Raw genomic sequence first — 19,496 nt, forward strand, 5'->3', positions numbered from 1 at the left:
TTCCCAGTGTGCAGTGGTCAGGACCTACCAAAAGTGGTCCAAAGAAAGCAAACTGGCGAGCCAGTGAGAGGGTCCTTGGAGGCTCATTGATTGGTTCTGATAGAGGGGTGTCAGAACACAGTACATCGCAGCTTGTTGTGTATGGGGCTGTGTAGCTACTGCCCCATCAGGGTGCCCATGTTGACCTGTGTCCACAGCCTAGAGTGCCTACAATGGGCACATGAGCATCATAACTGGACCACGAAGCAATGAAAGGAAGATATCATGGTCTGATTAATTTAAGTATGGTTTGTGGAACACAAATAAGAGTTTGCGGTGTTGACTTGGCCTGTAAAATTCTCCAAATCTCAATTCAATATCTGTGGGATTTGCTAAAAAAAACAAGTCCAATCCATGGAGGCCCCACCTCGTAACGTATAGGACTTGCAGGATCTACTACTGACGGCTTGGTGCCAAATACCACAGTATACCTTCAGACGTCTAGTGGAGTTCCTGCCTCAATGGGTTATGGTGGGTGGTCATAAGCATTATGACTGATTGGTGTAAGTGGAAAATATAATCAAAAATAAAAGTGCCAACTGTTTCCCCATCCCAGGGCCCAGGCCTATGTGACTATTTCTCCAGGCCTACAGTGAGGGGAAAAAAGTATTTGATCCTCTGCTGATTTTGTACGTTTGCCCACTGACAAAGAAATGATCGGCCTATCATTTTAATGGTAGGTTTATTTTAATAGTGAGAGACAGAATAATAAAAATATCCAGAAAAACGCATTTCAAAAAAGTTATGAATTGATTTGCTTTTTAATGATTGAAAAAAGTATAGATCCCCTATCAATCAGAAAGATTTCTGACTTCCAGGTGCCTTCTATACAGGTACCGAGCTGAGATTAGGAGCACGCTCTTAAGGGAGTGCTCCTAATCTCAGCTTGTTACCTGCATAAAAGACACGTCCACAGAAGCAATCAATCAGATTCCAATCTCTCCACCATGGCCAAGACCAAAGAGCTGTCCAAGGATGTCAGGGACAAGATTGTAGACCTACACAAGGCTGGAATGGGTTACAAGACCTTCGCCAAACAGCTTGGTGAGAGGGTGACAAGTCATGTTTTGCGAAGGGGTCAAATACTTATTTCACTCATTAAAATGAAAACTGTTAAAATAAACCTACCATTAAAATTATAGACTGATCATTTCTTCGTCAGTGAGCAAACCTACAAAATCATCAGGGGATCAAATACTTTTTTCCCTCACGGTACATACGGTTCTGGTCTGCTCTCTGTCTAGTGTGGTTAGACAATGGAGACCACCAGGAAGCATGACTACTGAAAACATACAAAGTACAAAAATAGTTTACACTATACATAAACATACAGACATTAAAACAGCAATGTGCAGTGCTATTCATGTAATCACTGTAAGAAAAAAAAAGAAAGAAAAACATTTTCCACAGTCATATTACAGTGATAGAATTTCTCTTTATTAGGACCATATTATATACAGCTGGTATTCTTTTCACAGGTTTCAGCATTTGTGACCAGATATTCAGATCTGCTTTTCATGCAGGGATGTTGGTGGATGACCAGGGACCAAACTCGCAGAGCTCACACAGCTGCAAACAGAAGACACATTTGTGAATAGTATACATACAAGCATTTACTCAGTTTTAACCACTTCGCATCCGCCCAACGTCATATGACGTCACAGACTTTGAGTGGGGATATCTGAATGATACCTGCAGTTACAAGCATCATTCAGATATCTTCTTTTAGAGCCAGCGATTCCCTTCACCGTAAGAACAATCATAGCGGCTGTTCAGTCACTTGATCATTCTTACAGGCTCCTGCCACCCTCTGGAATCGACCGGTTAAACAATTTCAACGGAGAGCACTAGATTCTGCCTTCCTTCTTTTGCATATCATATCTGGTGAGATGATCATGGTTTTTATCTTATGGGAATAAGCGATTTGAATGAGGAAAGTGATTACCAGCACCACGCCAGCCTTCTCTATTATCCCCAGAGGGAAACATTGATGATTTGACTCAGATGTGTGGTGAACAGCCTGTGAGACTGGTGGATGAAAGCACAAGCATTTTGGATTGTTGCACCATTGATGTATTGGTTTTTTGAATTCACTTCAATCATTCACAGATACTATATATGAACCTTCAACAATATATGTTTATTGATCACCATTTTTAGTTACACTTTTATTATTATTGATGTTTTTTATAGCGCAGCACTGTCTATTGTTTATTTGCACCTTTTAAGTGAAGTGAAAACACTTATAAGTGATAGCAGCTATTATTAATTAATCAAAATTTGTTTACACCAGATACACATATTGATATTTACTTTAAACAAACATGTTATACTTACCTTCTCTGTGCAGTGATTTTGCACAGAGCAGCCCCAATCTTCCTCTTCTTGGGTTCCGCCCCGGCACCCCTGGCCCCTCCCTCTTGCCAAGTGCCCCCATAGCAAGCAGCTTGCAATTGGGGCACCCGAGCAGGCTATTTACCCAAACAGGTATTTATTTACCACTGGGTTTTTTATTTTTTGCTTTATAAATGAACAAATATCAAAAATGTTGAAAAAAATAAAATGTCTTAGTTTCTGTTATGAACTTTTGCAAACAAATAATCTTTCTTCATAAATTTATGCCAAAATGTATTTTCTGATACAACATTTCTTTGGTAAAAATAAGCCAAAATTGGTGTATATTATTTAGTCTGTATGAAAGTTATAGTCCACAATCAATCCTGATGTACTGAAGGCCTATCTAATTTCTTGAGGCCCAAAAATGCCAGGACAGTACAAATATCCCCCAAATAACCCATTTTTGCAAAATAGACAGTCCAAGGTATTTAGTAAGAGACATGGCGAGTTTTTTGAAGTTGTAATTTTTTGGTCACAATTGTTTGGAATATGAAGATATTTTTCACAATTTTTTTTTTCTTTTTGACATACTGTCAACAGTGCAGTACAGAGTCATCATATAACTAGTGTGGAGGTGATCAGAGATACTGACTGATGACAATATGTAAAAAAAATTAAACAAATATAAGAAAGTGAACCGTAAATAAACACACGTATCCTCTTTCCCTCAGCGCTCATAGATAACTCAAAAAGGTAAAAGACCCATTAGCTGCTGCTATCAAATAAACATTATAATAAAGATGCTAGAACCTCAAAAGGAAATACCCGCATTAGCAGCGCTAAAATTAAATACAGTTTAATAATGTCCTTGGGTATAAACGCTTTGTAACAGCCACAATGTCCTTAGAATCAAAACCAGGAAATGTGAGTGATAAATAGTATGGCAAGTCATCCAGGAAACTAAGGTTTTATAGTGATCCTCCCGTCACCACACCTCGTGCAGCACCGCTCCCATAGGATATTAAACTCACCAAATTTCAAATGTAAAGCAAGCCTTCAGATTAATAAAGATAACACATCTCCTTCTCCCATCAGCGGATCATGGGACAGACTACCTCTTAAACTCCAAGGTTGAAAACACTGGTGCAGATTCTGCAACTCATTTGTCAGTTATGCAGTGAGCAGCTGTAACAACATGCTTGTCGCTAACAATGGTTCCTCCGCAAACATGTTGTGATTTTCGTCTTATAGATACCATCCAGGGGTAATCAATTTCCTTTGCTGTTGATCCACCGACAATTCCAGAGAGAAGTCTGTAGTCATTCACTGAAGGCCACTCTTCGCACCTGGAAGCTTGTTCCTACACAGGACTAAGTGCTAGCAATATAAGCAATACTTTTAGCTGTCATTAATGGTTTTCATTCATGACAGCTTGCTTACTATTGCGATATAGAATTGGTTACAGCTAATCACATGGTACAGGGTGCCAGGTGTTTAGCTGTGTGCTAATCACAGCATTACAATAGTAAGCAAGTGGTCACGAATGGAAGCCATTCAAGACGGTTTTGTTTACAATATAATCATGTTATTGCTATGATTGGTCCTAGTAATCACATGATAGCCCAGCCAATGTGAGAGTAGTGGTCACAGGATCACGTGATTGTACCACTGTGCGCAGCAACGTACCAGTACACCACTAAGTCTGTATCTGCCACCTGCTCATAGTAAAAGTAGTGGGCGCACATAGCTAAATTAAATGTCCACACAATAAAATGTGTGAATTTCACAAATCCTTTAGGCTGGGTTCACACTGCGGCATGGAGCGGCTCACAGCAGGGGTCCGGTGCGTCCCTGTTCACAGTTTCAGGTCCGATTTCAGTCCGAGTTTTTGGCTGAATTTGGACCTGAAGACGCACACGACTCCTGTGCAATTCGCACTGGAGCTGCTCTGGAGATGTGTGAACCGGCTCCATAGAGATCCGGTCACAATCTCCTGATATACGAATTAGAAGCGGGGAAACCCTCATCCAATTTGCAATAGTGTGAACCCAGCCTCAGTAAATCAGTCTCAAAGTGTATACATAACCATTTTTTTTTCTTTTTAATTTTGGGTAGAGTAACAAAAATCCCTGTCAGGTTGTTTATTCATGTGTGTACCATTGGAGACATTTTCTTTTACTTCCTGTCCTAGAAGCATGACAGGAAGTTGTAGGAGAGTGAGGGAATTTCCCGCGCATGGGAAGTTTTACCCTCACCTAATCCATTCCGGGGACTAATGTAAAATTTTTGATTTCCCCTCACATTCTCTCTGGGTGATCATGATCACCATTATAAATAGAGAAATGAATGTTCCCAGCGGAGACAAAGATGGCAATAAAAACTTGACAAAATGTCTAAACCTTCCTTACTGTGCTCCTACTCTACTATTATGTTTTGCTTTCACATAGATTTTTATAAGGGTGTACAGGTGGCTCCACATTCCTTCTTGCTGCCTCTGTTTACCTTCAGATTGCCCAGACATTCCCAAACCCCCATCTCTTGCAAATAATTGACCATGGAGCTTCCTGATGCACTATAATGATTTTACTTTGGGAAAATAAACCAAGTGGTGCTGCGCACTGCCAACAATATATACAGTATCTCACAAAAGTGAGTACACTCATCATCTTTTTGTAAATATTTGATTATAAATAATGATTATAAATTAAAAACTGAAAAAAGGTGTTTGCACTGCTACAATGATAGAATAATTATAAATGCACTAAACATAAAATAAATAGTTAGTGTGAACAAATATGAAAAATGCAAATAAATGTGAAATTGGTGGTGTAACGCGGGGACCGTTTTATTGAAGATGGGACTTATGTCAATACTTCTATAAGCACTAGCCAATGCGGTTTTTAAGTTAGTGATATGGGAGTATATCTATAAGCAGTTTAATATCCAACAATAAAAAAAGCATACTCCACTATATGTGGCCATTTTTGTTTTTAATATGCTGAACCATTTGGAGATGGAGCCAGTCGAGATCATCATTTACTGCTAAGTGGATTCAAGCTGACAACCTGAGTTGTATTATCAATTTGTTCCTGATTGGCTTGATTGTCCTGTACTTGTATATGGGTCCACTAACAGGGTGCGGGAGCATTCCAACTGGTGGAGAATCGCTTGTGTTGCGTTGGAGCACTTCGTTTATAAGGGTGATGAGCCTTAGATACACGATTACAATGCTTTGGATTTTTTTTTCTAGACTCTTATGGATTATTGTGTATTTGTTTATCTATTTATTTTTGGCACATTTTTTATCATCACAGATGAGCACAGTACTTTGAATTACTTGGACTTTCACATGTATTTGTATTTTTCATATATTTTTAACACTAATTTTTGTATATTTTATTTTTAGTGCATTTAGAATTATTTTATCATTGTAGCAGCGCAAACACACTGTTTTTCTTCAATGATTTTACTATGGAGCTCCATCACATACAGTGCATCTGGAAAGTATTCAAAGCGCTTCACTTTTTTCACCTTTTATGTTAAAACCTTATTCCAAAATGGATTAAAATCATTATTTTCCTAAAAATTCTACAAACACTACCCCATAATGACAACCTGAAAGAAGTTTGTGTGAAATCTTTGCAAATTTATTAAAAATAAAAAAAATCACATATACATGAGTACTCACAGCCTTTGCGCAATACTTTGTTGAAGCACCTTTGCCACCAGTTACAGCCTCAAGTCTTTTGAGTATGATGCTACAAGCTTGGCACACCTATTTTTGGGCAGTTTCTCCCACTCTTCTTTGCAGGACCTCTCAAGCTTCATCAGGTTGGATGGGGAGCGTCGGTGCACAGCAATTTTCAAATCTCTCCAGTTCATCAGGTTCAAGTCTGGGCTCTGGCTGGGCCACTCAAGGGTATTCACAGAGTTGTCCCGTAGCCACTCCTTGGTTATCTTGGCTGTGTGCTTAGGGTCATTGTTCTATTGGAAGATGAACCTTTGCCCCAGTCTGAGGTTTAGAGCGCTCTGCAGCAGGTTTTCATCAAGGATGTCTCTGTACATTGCTGCATTCAGCTTTCCCTCAATCCCGACCAGTCTCCCAGTTCTTGCCACTGAAAAACATCCCCACAGCATGATGTTGCTACCACCATGCTTCACTGAAGAGATGGTATTGGCCAGGTGATGAGCGATGCCTGGTTTCCTCCAGACATGATGCTTGCCAATCAGGCCAGAGTTCAATCTTTGTTTCATCAGACCAAAGAACTTTGTTTCTCATGGTCAGAGTCATTCAGGTGCCTTTTGGCAAACTCCAAGCGGGCTGTCATGTGCCTTTTACTGAGGAGTGGCTTCCGTCTGGCCACTATACCAAACAGGCCTTATTGGTGGGAGTGCTGCAGAGATGGTTGTTCTTCTGGAAGGTTCTCCTTTCTCCACAGAGAAATGCTGGAGCTCTGTCAGAGTGACCATTGACCACCTCCCTGACTAAGGCCCTTCTCCCCAATCCTGGTGGTTCCAAACTTCTTCCATTTATGGATGATGGAGGCCACTGTGCTCATTGGGACCTTCAATGCTGCAGAAAATTTACATGGGATTTTTGCATTTTTTATTTTTAATAAATTTGCAAAGATTTCAAACTTCTTTCACGTCATTATGGTGTATTGTTTGATTAAATTCATTATTTTCCTCAAAATTCTACAATTTGGAATAAAGCTTTAGCATAACAAAATGTGGAAAAAGTGAAGCGCTGTGAATACTTTCCGGATGCACTGTAATTAGGCCCATGGAATCAGGACAGACAAGACATCAAAAGGCATCTGCGGAAATACATCTTACTGAAGCCCTGACACTCTGCTTGTTACAGAGCTGTTTATTTACAGATCCCGTATTACAGAAAGATCTGAAAATCCCTTTGAACATTAAACAGAAGAGACTGTCTTTATTACATTTAATACCAGGATAAAGAAAATCTCAACAATGTTATCCACAGTGGGAAGCATAGAATATATGGCATCTATACAGACACATTGAGATTGGTGGAACTAGTCAAGTCCCTGCAAAGCTTATTTAGGAAGGCCAATAGCTTTATGTGACAGCTGTGGTGAGCAATGATAGCAGCTCTGCTGGCCATATGGGATATATGCTATTCATCCATTGGCAATTGCCTAACGTTAATCACCTCCTAATTCTACCCTTACCTACCTCCATAGCTATAATCTTCTGGTGTGACAAAGGTTAACAGAGATAAGGAACCTGTCATACCCACCTATCAAGAGTGAAAACTATGCCCACCCTTTTCTCCAACCTCCTCTATTCACAGAAACCTTACTAAAGCTTCTCTGAATGACAATTGCTCTATGAAAGAAGGATGAACAAAAGATCCACCTCCTCTATGGAGTTTCTTTTTTGGCAAATATATATATATATGGAACCATGTCCTGTGGTCTGATGAGACCAAGATAAACTTATTTGTTTCAGATGGTGTCAAGCGTGTGTGGGGGCAACCAGGTGAGGAGTACAAACAAGGACAAGTGTGTGTTGCCTACAATCAAGCATGGTGGTGGGAGTGTCATGGTCTGGGGCTGCATGAGTGCTGCCGGCACTGGGGAGCTACAGTTCATTGAGGGAGTCATGAATGCCAACATGTACTGTGACATACTGAAGCAGAGCATGATCCCCTCCCTTCGGAGACTGGGCCACAGGGCAATATTCCAACATGATAAGGACCCCAAACACACCTCCAAGATGACCACTGCCTTGCTAAAGAAGCAGTTCAATGGCACATGTTCACATCTGAGCATTTTGTCACCTGAAGCTCAAAAAAGTACATTTTTAGGCACATTAGAGGCATTTTTCTGCTTTTTACATTGGTGACCTTTTTTTGACCTGTACAAAATTACAGCCAAAATGCACAACTTTCTCCCTGAAAAAAAATACGCTCAGGTGTAAATGCAGCCTAATGCCCTGTACACACGACCGGACTTTCCAGCAGACTAGGTCCGACGGTCTTCCCAACGGACTTTCAGCAGACTTCCGACGGACTATCTGAATGAACAGACTTTCCTACACACGACTGGACTTTACGGCAGACTAGGTCTGCCAGTCTTCCCGACGGACTTTCAAATGACCTCCGCCCCCTTATGACGTCACAGTCCCAGCATGCCCCGGGACTGTGCCATCATAAGGGGCGGGGGCACTAGGTGACCACGCCCCATACCTATATAAGTCATTGCACACCGCTCACACAGCATTACAGCGGGAGAAAGCATCATGTCAAGATCGGAAGAAGAGAAGACGACGGAGAAGACCGGGCCACCGCTAGCAAAAGAGCGGCAAGAGAAGAAGATAGCGGAGGAGCCCGGCAGAAGAACCGGACAAAAGGACAAGAGGCCGGAAAGCGGGAGAATAACCGGACACCAGGAGAAGAGGCCGGAGAAGTCGAAAGAAGACCCCCGGAGCTGCCTAATAAATTACTTTTAAAACCTGTGTAGTGTGTTTTTTTTACTTTTTTCCCTAGGTGAATGGGTAGGGGTACGATGTACCCCATACTCATTCACATAGGGTGGGGGGCCGGGATCTGGGGGCCCCCTTATTAAAAGGGGGCTCCCAGATTCCGATAAGCCCCCCGCCCGCAGACCCCGACAACCAACGGCCAGGGTTGTTGGGAAGAGGCCCTTGTCCTCATCAACATGGGGACAAGGTGCTTTGGGGGGGGCCGGAGGGCGCCCCACCTCCCCATGTTGAGGGCATGCGGCCTGGTACGGTTCAGGAGGGGGGCGCGCTCGCTCATCTCCACACCCTTTCCTGACCAGCCAGGCTGCATGCTCGGATAAGGGTCTGGTATGGATTTTGGGGGGGGGGGCATACAGACGAACAGGCTTCCCGATAGGAACTGTGTCCGGCGGAGTTCCGGCAGGAAGATGTGAAACAGGTTTCCAATCTAAAGTCCGTCGGAAGTCCGATGAAGCCCACACGCGGTCAAATTGTCAGTCGGACCAGTCCGGTCGAAAAGTCCGCTCGTGTGTACTCATTTTTGTTGCCAGCGGTTTAGACATTAAATGGCTGTATGTTGAGAGGACAGAAAATTTACACTGTTATACAAGCTGTACACTCACTACTTTACATTGTAGCAAAGTGTCATTTCTGCAGTGTTGTCACATGAAAAGATATAATAAAATATTTACAAAAATGTGGAGGGGTGTACTCACTTTTGTGAGAGTGAGTGCATACAATTACCAAAAGTATTGTGACACCTGCCCTTATACGCACATGAACTTTAATGGAATCCCAGTAGGCCGTAGGGTGTTCAATATTGAGTTGGCCCACCCTTTGCCGCTAAAACAGCTTCAACGCTTCTGGGAAGGCTGTCCATGAGGTTCAAGAGTGTGTCTATGTGAATGTTTGACCACTCATCCAGAAGCATATTTGTGAGGTCAGGCAATGATGTTGGATGAGAAGGCCTGGCTCACAGTCTACGCTCTAATTCATCCCAAAGGCGTTCTATTGGGTTGAGGTCAGGACTCTGTTCAGGCCAGTCAAGTTCCTCAACCACAAACTTGCTCATACATGTTTTTATGGACCTTGCTTTGTGCACAATCATGTTGGAACAGGAAGGGGCCATCCCCAAACTGTTCCCACAAAGTTGGGAGTATGAAATTGCCCAAAATGGGTTGGGATGCTGACACCTTAAAGAGTTCCCTGCACTGGAACTAAGGGGGCCAACCCCTGAAAACAACCCCACACCATAATCCCCCCAACAAATGATTTGGGCCAGTGCACAAAGCAAGGTCCATAAAGACATGGATGAGCGAGTTTGAGATGGAGGAACTTGATCTCAACCCAATAGAACATCTTTGGGATGAATTAGCTCTAAGATGGATATTTCACCAAAAAGTAGACACAGTTGTTGCCAACATCCCTAATACAAAATTGCATATTGGGAGTCTCCCATAGGGAGGTTGGGACTTTAAAGGCAACAAAATGTCATAAAGGATACAATAAATTTAAAATTGATGTATTTTATTTAGTTAATGATTTAAAAAGTCAGTGCATAAAATTATTGCAACTGGCTCATTACTAGCAACAATGACATAAAAAAGAAAAAAAAGGGGGGATGTCAAAATACAAACATCAATGTACAAATACAATTTGATTTCTCCCTGGAAAAGAAAAAGAAGAGAAGAAAGCCCATTTTCTTCTCTTCTTTTTCTTTTCCAGGAAGAGATCAAATTGTATTTGTACATTGATGTTTGTATTCTAGGAGATCACAAGTGTTGTTATTTTGCATTTTGACATCATCTCCTCCTCCTCCTCCTCCCCCCCCCCCCCCCCCCCCCCTTTTTTCTTTTTTATGTCATTGTTGCTAGTAATGAGCCAGTTGCAATAATTTTATGCACTGACTTTTTAATCATTAACTAAATAAAATACATCAATTTTAAAATTTATTGTATCTTTTATGATATTTTGTTGTCTTTAAAGTCCCAACCTCCCCATGGGGGACTCCCAATATGCAATTTTGGGATGAATTAGGAACAGAGACTGCAATCCAGGCTCTCGTCCACATCAGTGCCTGACCTGACAGACAAATGCGCTTCTGGAAGAATGGTCAACTGTTCCCATAGATGCACAGAGGAAGGGGGAAAAAAAAAAAACAAAAAAAAAAAAAACACGACAGACACAGATCCCTTCCCTCCCCCCAGCACTACAGGGAGAAGTTCCCTGTACTGTCAGTTTTTTAAAACAGCATGGCCGTGCAGAACTCTGCCCCAATGGCTGCGTCATTCATTCACAGAATTCTATGAATGAATGAACTACAACTATCGAAATCTTTTTTGGATGTCGACTTGATGAACGACCTTGGTACTGTGGAGCGCCGTGGTAGTTCACCAATTCTCTCAGTGTATCCGCTTGCCAGTATGGGATGTACAGATACACTGACAGATCTCCAGGAGACCTGGTGGAATGCTTTACAAACTCCAAAAAAAAAAAAAAAAAAAAAAATTTATAATAAAATGTACATCTTTTTACATGCAAAACAAAATGTGCATTTATTTATTTTTTTAGTGAACTTGTCCTTTTAAAGTGATGTAGACGGTGCAGCTTTTCTCTCTCTTGTATAATATACCAAGGTGGATACTGAGTGGGAGCATCTGCTTTTATAATCAGTGGGAGAAAAGATATGGAAAGAAACATGAATTTCCACAAAAGAGATATCGGGTGGGAAAAAAAAAAAAAAAATTCACTTTAAAGTGACATTTACCTCTGAAGGAAGATGGGTTCTTCCCCTAATATAGAATTATGCACAGCATACTTGCACATCAATGCATACTTCTAGGCCTATACAACACACCAATAAGTGCCTGAATACAAACTGGATAACAAATAAACCCCAATAGGGGTAAATGACAATAAAATCAAATCCACAACTGATTAAATAAATTAAAAAAAGGAAATACAGTAACACCCGCCAGCCCCTCTAATCAGTGGGCAATGACGTAGGTGATAAAATAAACGGATGTAACAATAAACAGATATAAAAACAAACAAACATTCACAATATCAATTGATCCCAAATAAATGTGTAAACAATAAAACACCCGGCTGACCATCAAATACATATATGTGCAAAATATTTAGAAGAATGTGAAATATATAAAATATAGTGAAATTTAGGTTCAGTCAAGTCTAAGGTCAAGTGCAAGGTCTAGGTTTCAGTTGCTGCGCCGTGCCTGGCTTTTTCTTCCTGCGTCACTCCTCATCTGTTTGGTGGCCACGGATAACATGACTCCTGCTGATGTTTACATCATTCTCACTGGCTCCATCTGGTTCCACGGTTGGCAAGCTCTGTGCAGCGCACATTGAAGATGTAAAAAAAAGATTTTTGGCAAAAGATTTTCATGTCTATTCTGCTTTAATCCATTTTAAATGATGAAGTGATGATCAACAAGAGGTTAAAGCCCAACCCTGGGCAACTAAGGCTAGGTTCACATCTATGCAGGTTGCGTTTTTTTTTTTGCCAATAGGAAGCTATGACAGTTCTGATCGAGTGCAACTTTGCACTTTCTAGAACACTCAAGTTGCATGAAAGTAGTGCAGGAACTTTTATGTGTGCAAAGTCACAGGTTAGGGTTGAGGGCTAGGGTAAGTTTAATGCCCCGTACACACGGTCGGACATTCCGACAACAAAATCCTAGGATTTTTGCTCAAACTTGTCTTGCATACACACGGTCACACAACGTTGTCGGAAAATCCGATCATTCTGAACGCGGTGACGTAAAATACGTACGTCGGGACTATAAACGGGGCAGTAGCCAATAGCTTTTTTTTATTTATTCTGAGCATGCGTGGCACTTTGTGCGTCGGACTTGTGTACACAAGATCGGAATTTCCGTAAACAGATTTTGTTGTCGGAAAATTTTATAGCAAGCTCTCAAAACTTTGTGTGTCGGAAAATCCGATGGAAAATGTGTGATGGAGCCCACACACGGTCGGAATTTCTGACAACAAGGTCCTATCACACATTTTCCGTCGGAAAATCCAACCGTGTGTACGGGGCATTAGAGTTAGCAGTAATCATTAGGGTTAGCAATAGCTGTAATCGTTAACATTCTAAACCTAACCATTACCACTATTGCTAACCCTAATGATTACCCTACCTCTTATTAACCCTAACATGTAACTTTGGCACTCAAGTTGAATCAAAGTAGTACAGGAACCTGTGTCCAGGGAGTGTAAAGCTGCATCCAAGTCACACTCCATGAACAGAACTGTCAAACTTTCCTATTAGCCAAAAAACAAACAAAACCACCAAAAAACAAAAAAAAACAAACACACACACACACACACATCAAAAAATGCAACACTTTCATTTTTGGTGCAGGTCCATTGACTTCTAAATACACTGGCTGAAAATGAACTGATGTGAACTTGATCTATAGGAAACCATGTTAAATGGGTTGTACTGCGTTTCTGCAAGATGAAAAACACACTAAAAAAAAAAAAAAAAAAAGCTTAGGTGTGAACCAAAGGTAAGACATTATGCCCGTCAGTGGGGCAGCGCCCCTTGCATTGCAAGCATTTAGGCCTGATTTACACCTATGCAGGTTGCAGTTTGCATATTCCAGGTGTATTTTACGTTTTTCAATACACACTTTTGATCCATTGATGTCGTTGGAACCATAAAAACTGAAAAAAGTCCCTGGCCCTTTGCCGAAAATGCACAGATGTGAATGTGACCCATAGGAAACCAGGTTAAATGGACTGTAGTGTGTTTCTACAAAACTGAAAACACACTCAAAATGCATAGGTATGAACCAGGCCTAATTGCACAGGGGAGGGGAGAGGAGGGGAGAAACCATTTTACTTACCTGATCCTCGACGTCCCCAGTAGACGGCACTCCCATATGCTCCGGCAGTGGTCTGTCCTTCAGCGTCATCTCGTCCAGTGTAGAGCCATGAACCCTGCTCTGGTCTTGATGACATCAGGATCCTAGACTGATGGAGCATGGGGGTGCAGAAGCTGCGGGGACTCATCTAGCAGCAGGGCGGAGCAGAGGATCAGATAAATAAATCTCCTTTTATTGCTCCCCTATTTATAAACAAGCAATTAACCGTTGCAAAGTGAGCACAGCCCTACTGCAAATTGCCCAGAGTTAGGTTTTAAACAGCTCTATGAACTAGCCTTCCCACTATACCCCATTTTTTAGCCTATTCTAAATGCAGATGTATTTTCCTGCATTTAGATATTTGTCCTTAAGATTTATATGTGTTTACATGATCAGATCCTAGGTGCACAGAATTCTATTTTCTCTAAATGTACCTAAACTTGCCTGCACTTACAACAGATAAACTTATGATACCATTATATGCATTTAGAAATGTCACCTAAATGCATATAAAGGTTTGACAGTGCCACTAAGCCCCAAATAAGAGGCCTGTCCAGGATATCTGGTCCAAACCTTCTGTAACATTTGTCCTAGTTACACCCATTACCCTCTGTACATGTTGCTGCTCAATGTGCATTATTATAAATCTGTATTTTTAGTACAGTACTTAATCTTTGTTTCTGTATGGAAAAACCGTGTCTGGGTATTATGAAAGATTAGACGTGTGTTTTGATTTATTTTACCTGGGAATTATGAGAATCTAGAAGAGGACTGAAAAGCTAAAAAATAAAGAAAATGTTCATTTAATCTCTACACATGAGGGATAATCATTAGTGGATCTGATGAATCAGTTCATGGTCTCAAATCAATTTGCATCACTCTCTATAAATCGTATCTGAAGGTATGGGCTTTAAAAGGATAATTTTTTTTTTTTTTTTTTTACTGAACTCTAGGAAGCTCAATTAACCAGCACTCACCAGCACCCTCGCAGTTCATTGAGCGCTACAAACAGTCTGCTGCAATGGCTGATGGTACTTGTAATGCATTCATTCACAGGACTGTGAATGAATGGGACTGTTTGGGCGGAGCCACTGTGTTTGAATTGTGACAGTGGGTGTGGGGAGAAGACCCCCCCCCCGGTCACAATGCGGGCATCAGGTCAGAGTGCCAGCAGGTGCTTTAGTAACATGTTACACTCTGAACATGTTACCAAGGGTCCATGCACTCTGGGCTTAAATAAATAAATAAATGAAATGCTCAAATAGAAAGATTTTGTACATGCATTTCAAAGCGTTTTTTTCTGCCAGAAAACTGCTCTCAGAAAACGCAAGACAAAGGGTTTTTTTTTTTTGCCTCTAAACGCTCAACTTAAAATATGCCTCTAAACATTATTAGAGCCGAAGAGCGCACCCAGAATCTTTCGAGCCCTTACTTGGAGGTGACTGAAACTGGCATATCATAAATGGCATCCATTTCACATGCCCGCTGCACTAGAGTGGTGGTGGGGGGTGCGGGGCCGTTTGCTTTACGCCAATGCCTAGCAACAATGGTATGTGCAAAGCTGAGAATATGACATAGCAGGTTCTTCTTCATTTGTTTGCCTGACCTAGGCATCAGGGAGAGGATAGTGATTTTGGTGGTATTCAGGATCTTATCACCTACCAGCATTAATATAAAAAGGTAAATAAATCAAGAAGTAAAGGTTCACTTAGGCATACTTGCAAATTTCACTTTCGCACAAATATTGTAGGATTGTTAAGATTATACTGTATTGGTGTGCACAAATACTTTAGCATTTAAAAATTATTGCTTGCTCTGGTAAACACAGCTGTCATGGGATCTACAAACACAGTGGTACCGGCTTTTAATTCTATAGGTCCTACATTTAGAAAAGATAGTTTGGAGGGGGGGGGGGGGGGTGTTTGTGTATGTTAAAACTGGCAAAATGAATCAGTCACCTATGGGCAGAATGAAAGGCAATGCAATGGTTTATGCTTTATGTTTGTATAGGAGTAGCTGGGCATTATTACTGCTGTTCTGATTTAGATGAGGATTACATGTCTAAAAACAGAGTTTCACCTTACAAACTCCTGAGGCCATGTTGGTATATGATGGCAGTAATGACTGAAGGACTTCCTTGCCTCTGCAGGTCATACTATATAATCACAGGTGATGTACTGTATGTGTGAAGGTAAGGGCAGGCTGGAACAGGATGAGTAAAATAAATCTATAAAGAAACCACAAGGCTACGCAGAGAGCAGTTGCAATCAATGTGGCATGGTGTAATCAATATCCTGGCTTTGTAAAAATCTCAGCTCCTTGGTAAGTTTATTCTGTTGTAGTCTGTGTACGACCCAATAATTTCTGATGATTTAATTATTCAAAAACGCACTGCTTTTATTTTCTGACTGGAATGTTTTAACTTTCTTATGAACATTTAAAAAAAAAAAAAAAAAAATACAATTTAAAAAAAATCTCAGCTCCTCTTATTTTCACATATTAGAATTGGTTACTCTAAAAATCGCTATAGGAGGAATAGAACCCTACATATTCTGGTTTTCAATCTACTTTATTCATTACACTTTGGCACCATCTGCTGTCTAAACAGAGGAATAGCTGTTTTATATTTTAAATCAGACCAAGATCCCTTTCACACTGGAGGCGTTTTAGAGATAAAAATAGCGCCTGCAAAATGTCTCATCTGCAGTCCCAGTGTGAAAGCCTGAGTGCCACGGCTCTTTACACAGATCTAGAACACGCTGTGTCCGAACAATATGGTGTGGCCGCCGCGTGACCCCAGGGGTGCACGAGAGCAGTCGTTCTGGGAGGCTGTCATATGATGTCCACCCAGAAGGAGAGCCGCACCGCCCAGCCGTCATTTGACGGTGGGAGGGCGGCAAGTGGTAAAAAAATAAATAAAATAAATAATATTGAAACAGTAGGGCGCACCGAGATCGGTGCATCAGCACTGCAGGGATTCTGATGGACTGCAACGTACACCAGCCACTGCATTGTGGTTGAGGTGACTAGACCCTTAAAATTAAAAAGGCAAAGTCCACCTTTCAAGCAACCATATTAACCACTTCAATACAGGGCACTTCATATCCCCTTCCTGCCCAGGACAATTTTTCAGGTTTCAGAACGATCGCATTTAGAAAGACAATTGCGCTGTAATGCAACACTGTACCCAAAACAATTTTTTGCATTCCTCCCCACAAAATAGAGCTTTCTTTTGAGAGTAATTGACATTTCCCCTTTTGGATCTGGCATATTCAAGCGACTGGCGCTGGTTTGGAAGTGTCCATCAACCATGTGCAATGCACATGGTTGTTGAGCACTAGTGCAGGGTTAAAGCTGGTGGTGAGGAGGCAATGCCTCCTCACTGTCAAATGCTATTCAAAGGGCGATCTAAACATGAAGCGCTCTTCAGAGAGCAAAGCACATGTGAATGAGCTTTTTAAAAAAATACAATTTTACAAATCTTTTACAGCAGCTGAAAGCTGGGGGGAGGGAGGAAACAGCAGAGGGATCCGTTTCAGTGGTAAGGCAGTACTGCCCTATCAATGGCCTTGGTGCACAACAGAGAGAGGGCCAAGACATGAAGTTCTGCCTAAGACCAGGTCAGGTCCACTTCTTCCTGAGCACGTTGCTCAGGAACCTCCTCTGCTCTGACAACCGCATTCCCTGAATGAAGAGGTTCTCTAGAACACCACGCCAGGCTGGCCTCTGTCATGAAGACCTACCAATTCCTTGGAAGGAAGGATTTCCTGGTATCCAGCGTCTGAATCTGCACATTTGTCCCGCACTGTCAGGATATTGATTTGAACAGCTCTCGAATGGGACTTGGCAAAAATGGACTGCATTGAATGCAGCCATCCCAATGCAGGTAAAATCAAGGGGCTTTCCAATGACCTCAGAAGCTTCACCTGGAATCGAAGAGAGGCATTTCTCCTGTAGTGCATCCAAAACCAAGTTTAAGTACTCCAGCCATTGTGTAGGAACCAAGGCCAACTGTTCAGTAGCCAACTGAAGCTTTCCAGCTTTTCCAGCTCTCTGTTAGACATTTGATATCAGTGTCTGAACTGAAGCCTGAGAAGCAGGTCGCACAAGTACCCCAAAATGAAGATATCCCAGGTCCTCAACAACCCCAGAACCAGAGCAGGCACCTTGGTAGACACTATGGGGGCAGTAGACAGTTCAAAAAAGGAAACACCAAAAACTGGTGGTGAAAGGAATGGAAGGAACTCTTCTTGGATTTCAAAAGCGTTACCCCTAAAGAAGGGGAAGGTGAAACCGGTAATAGCATGCTTTTTCTCAGTTACCTCCTGGATAAAGACATCCAAGGACGGTCCAAACAAGTGTTCGCCCTCAAAGGGGAGCATCTTGATTGGCTCCTTGCAGAAGTTCTGCCGACCAACATTTGAGCGATAGGACCCATCTCATCTGGACAGACATGGTGCTGGGGAAAGCAGTTTTTCAAGAACTGTCTTATGGCAGGATCCCCTGCACCTGCTTCTCTAGAATTGAAGCAAATGCTTTGGCCACACTTTGAGAGGTCAGAAGACTCCCACCGCAGCTACTGCATGCTGCAGAGCCACTTCTACCAGGAAGGAGGACAGCTTAAACAGGACCACTAAAATGTAAAGACCATGAACTAATCTATTGGGACTCTCAGGGTCTTATTCAAGTTGGGAATAATATGGACAGTAGCTGCCAAATGCTCAACCAATGTCCTGGCCTCAGAAAACAAACAACCATAAGTTACCGTATTTATCGGCGTATAACACGCACTTTTTTCCCCTTAAAATCAGGGGAAAGTCGTGGGTGCGTGTTATACGCCGATCCCCGCTATCGCTATGTGAATGTCGGCGATCGCCGCCGACATTTACATAGCGAGTAGTTTCAAATATGGCGCCGCAGACTTCGGAAGGACTCGGCGGTGCTGAACGAGCGCCGCCGAAATCACAGAGCCGAGATACACATAGTCGGGTGTATTCGGCTCTTTCTGGCGCCGCTCACTGTCACGCCCAGTCCCGCCATTGGACCTGTGTTATGTCCATCATAGGGCGGGACTGGGCGGGACTGTGAGCTGCGCCGGAAAGAGCCGAGAACCCTCGGCTATGTGTATCTCGGCGGCGTTCGTTCACTTCCGCCGGCGCCGAGTCTCTCCGAACTCCGCGGCGCCATATTTAAAACTACTTCTATGTGTATGGCGGCGGCGGCAGCGGCAGGAGGCATGGACACTAGGCTGCACTGGGGACAAGGCTGCACTGGGGACAAGGCTGCATTGATAAGGCTGCACTGGGGACAAGGCTGCATTAATAAGGCTGCACTGGGGACAAGGCTGCACTGACAAGGCTGCACTGGGGACAAAGCTGCACTGACAAGGCTGCACTGGGGCAAAGCTGCACTGACAAGGCTGCACTGGGGCAAAGCTGCACTGACAAGGCTGCACTGGGGCAAAGCTGCACTGACAAGGCTGCACTGGGGCAAAGCTGCACTGACAAGGCTGCACTGGGGCAAAGCTGCACTGACAAGGCTGCACTGGGGCAAAGCTGCACTGACAAGGCTGCACTGGGGCAAAGCTGCACTGACAAGGCTGCACTGGGGCAAAGCTGCACTGACAAGGCTGCACTGGGGCAAAGCTGCACTGACAAGGCTGCACTGGGGCAAAGCTGCACTGACAAGGCTGCACTGGGGCAAAGCTGCACTGACAAGGCTGCACTGGGGCAAAGC

General features: G+C 42.5%; 1 protein-coding gene across 1 annotated transcript in view; it reads right to left on the reverse strand.

Moving 5' to 3' along the window:
• Positions 1-1,454: 1,454 nt before the first annotated feature.
• LG05H8orf88 (linkage group 05 C8orf88 homolog) overlaps positions 1,455-19,496 on the reverse strand; it is a 43,589-nt gene continuing 25,547 nt past the window's right edge. The window contains exon 5 of the mRNA XM_073631933.1: positions 1,455-1,608. Coding sequence (XP_073488034.1) covers positions 1,555-1,608 — 54 coding nt within the window. The 3' untranslated portion in view covers positions 1,455-1,554. The remainder of the gene's footprint in view (positions 1,609-19,496) is intronic.

This window comes from Aquarana catesbeiana, linkage group LG05 (assembly GCF_042186555.1).
Source record: "Aquarana catesbeiana isolate 2022-GZ linkage group LG05, ASM4218655v1, whole genome shotgun sequence".
NCBI classification, from domain to species: Eukaryota; Metazoa; Chordata; class Amphibia; order Anura; family Ranidae; genus Aquarana; species Aquarana catesbeiana.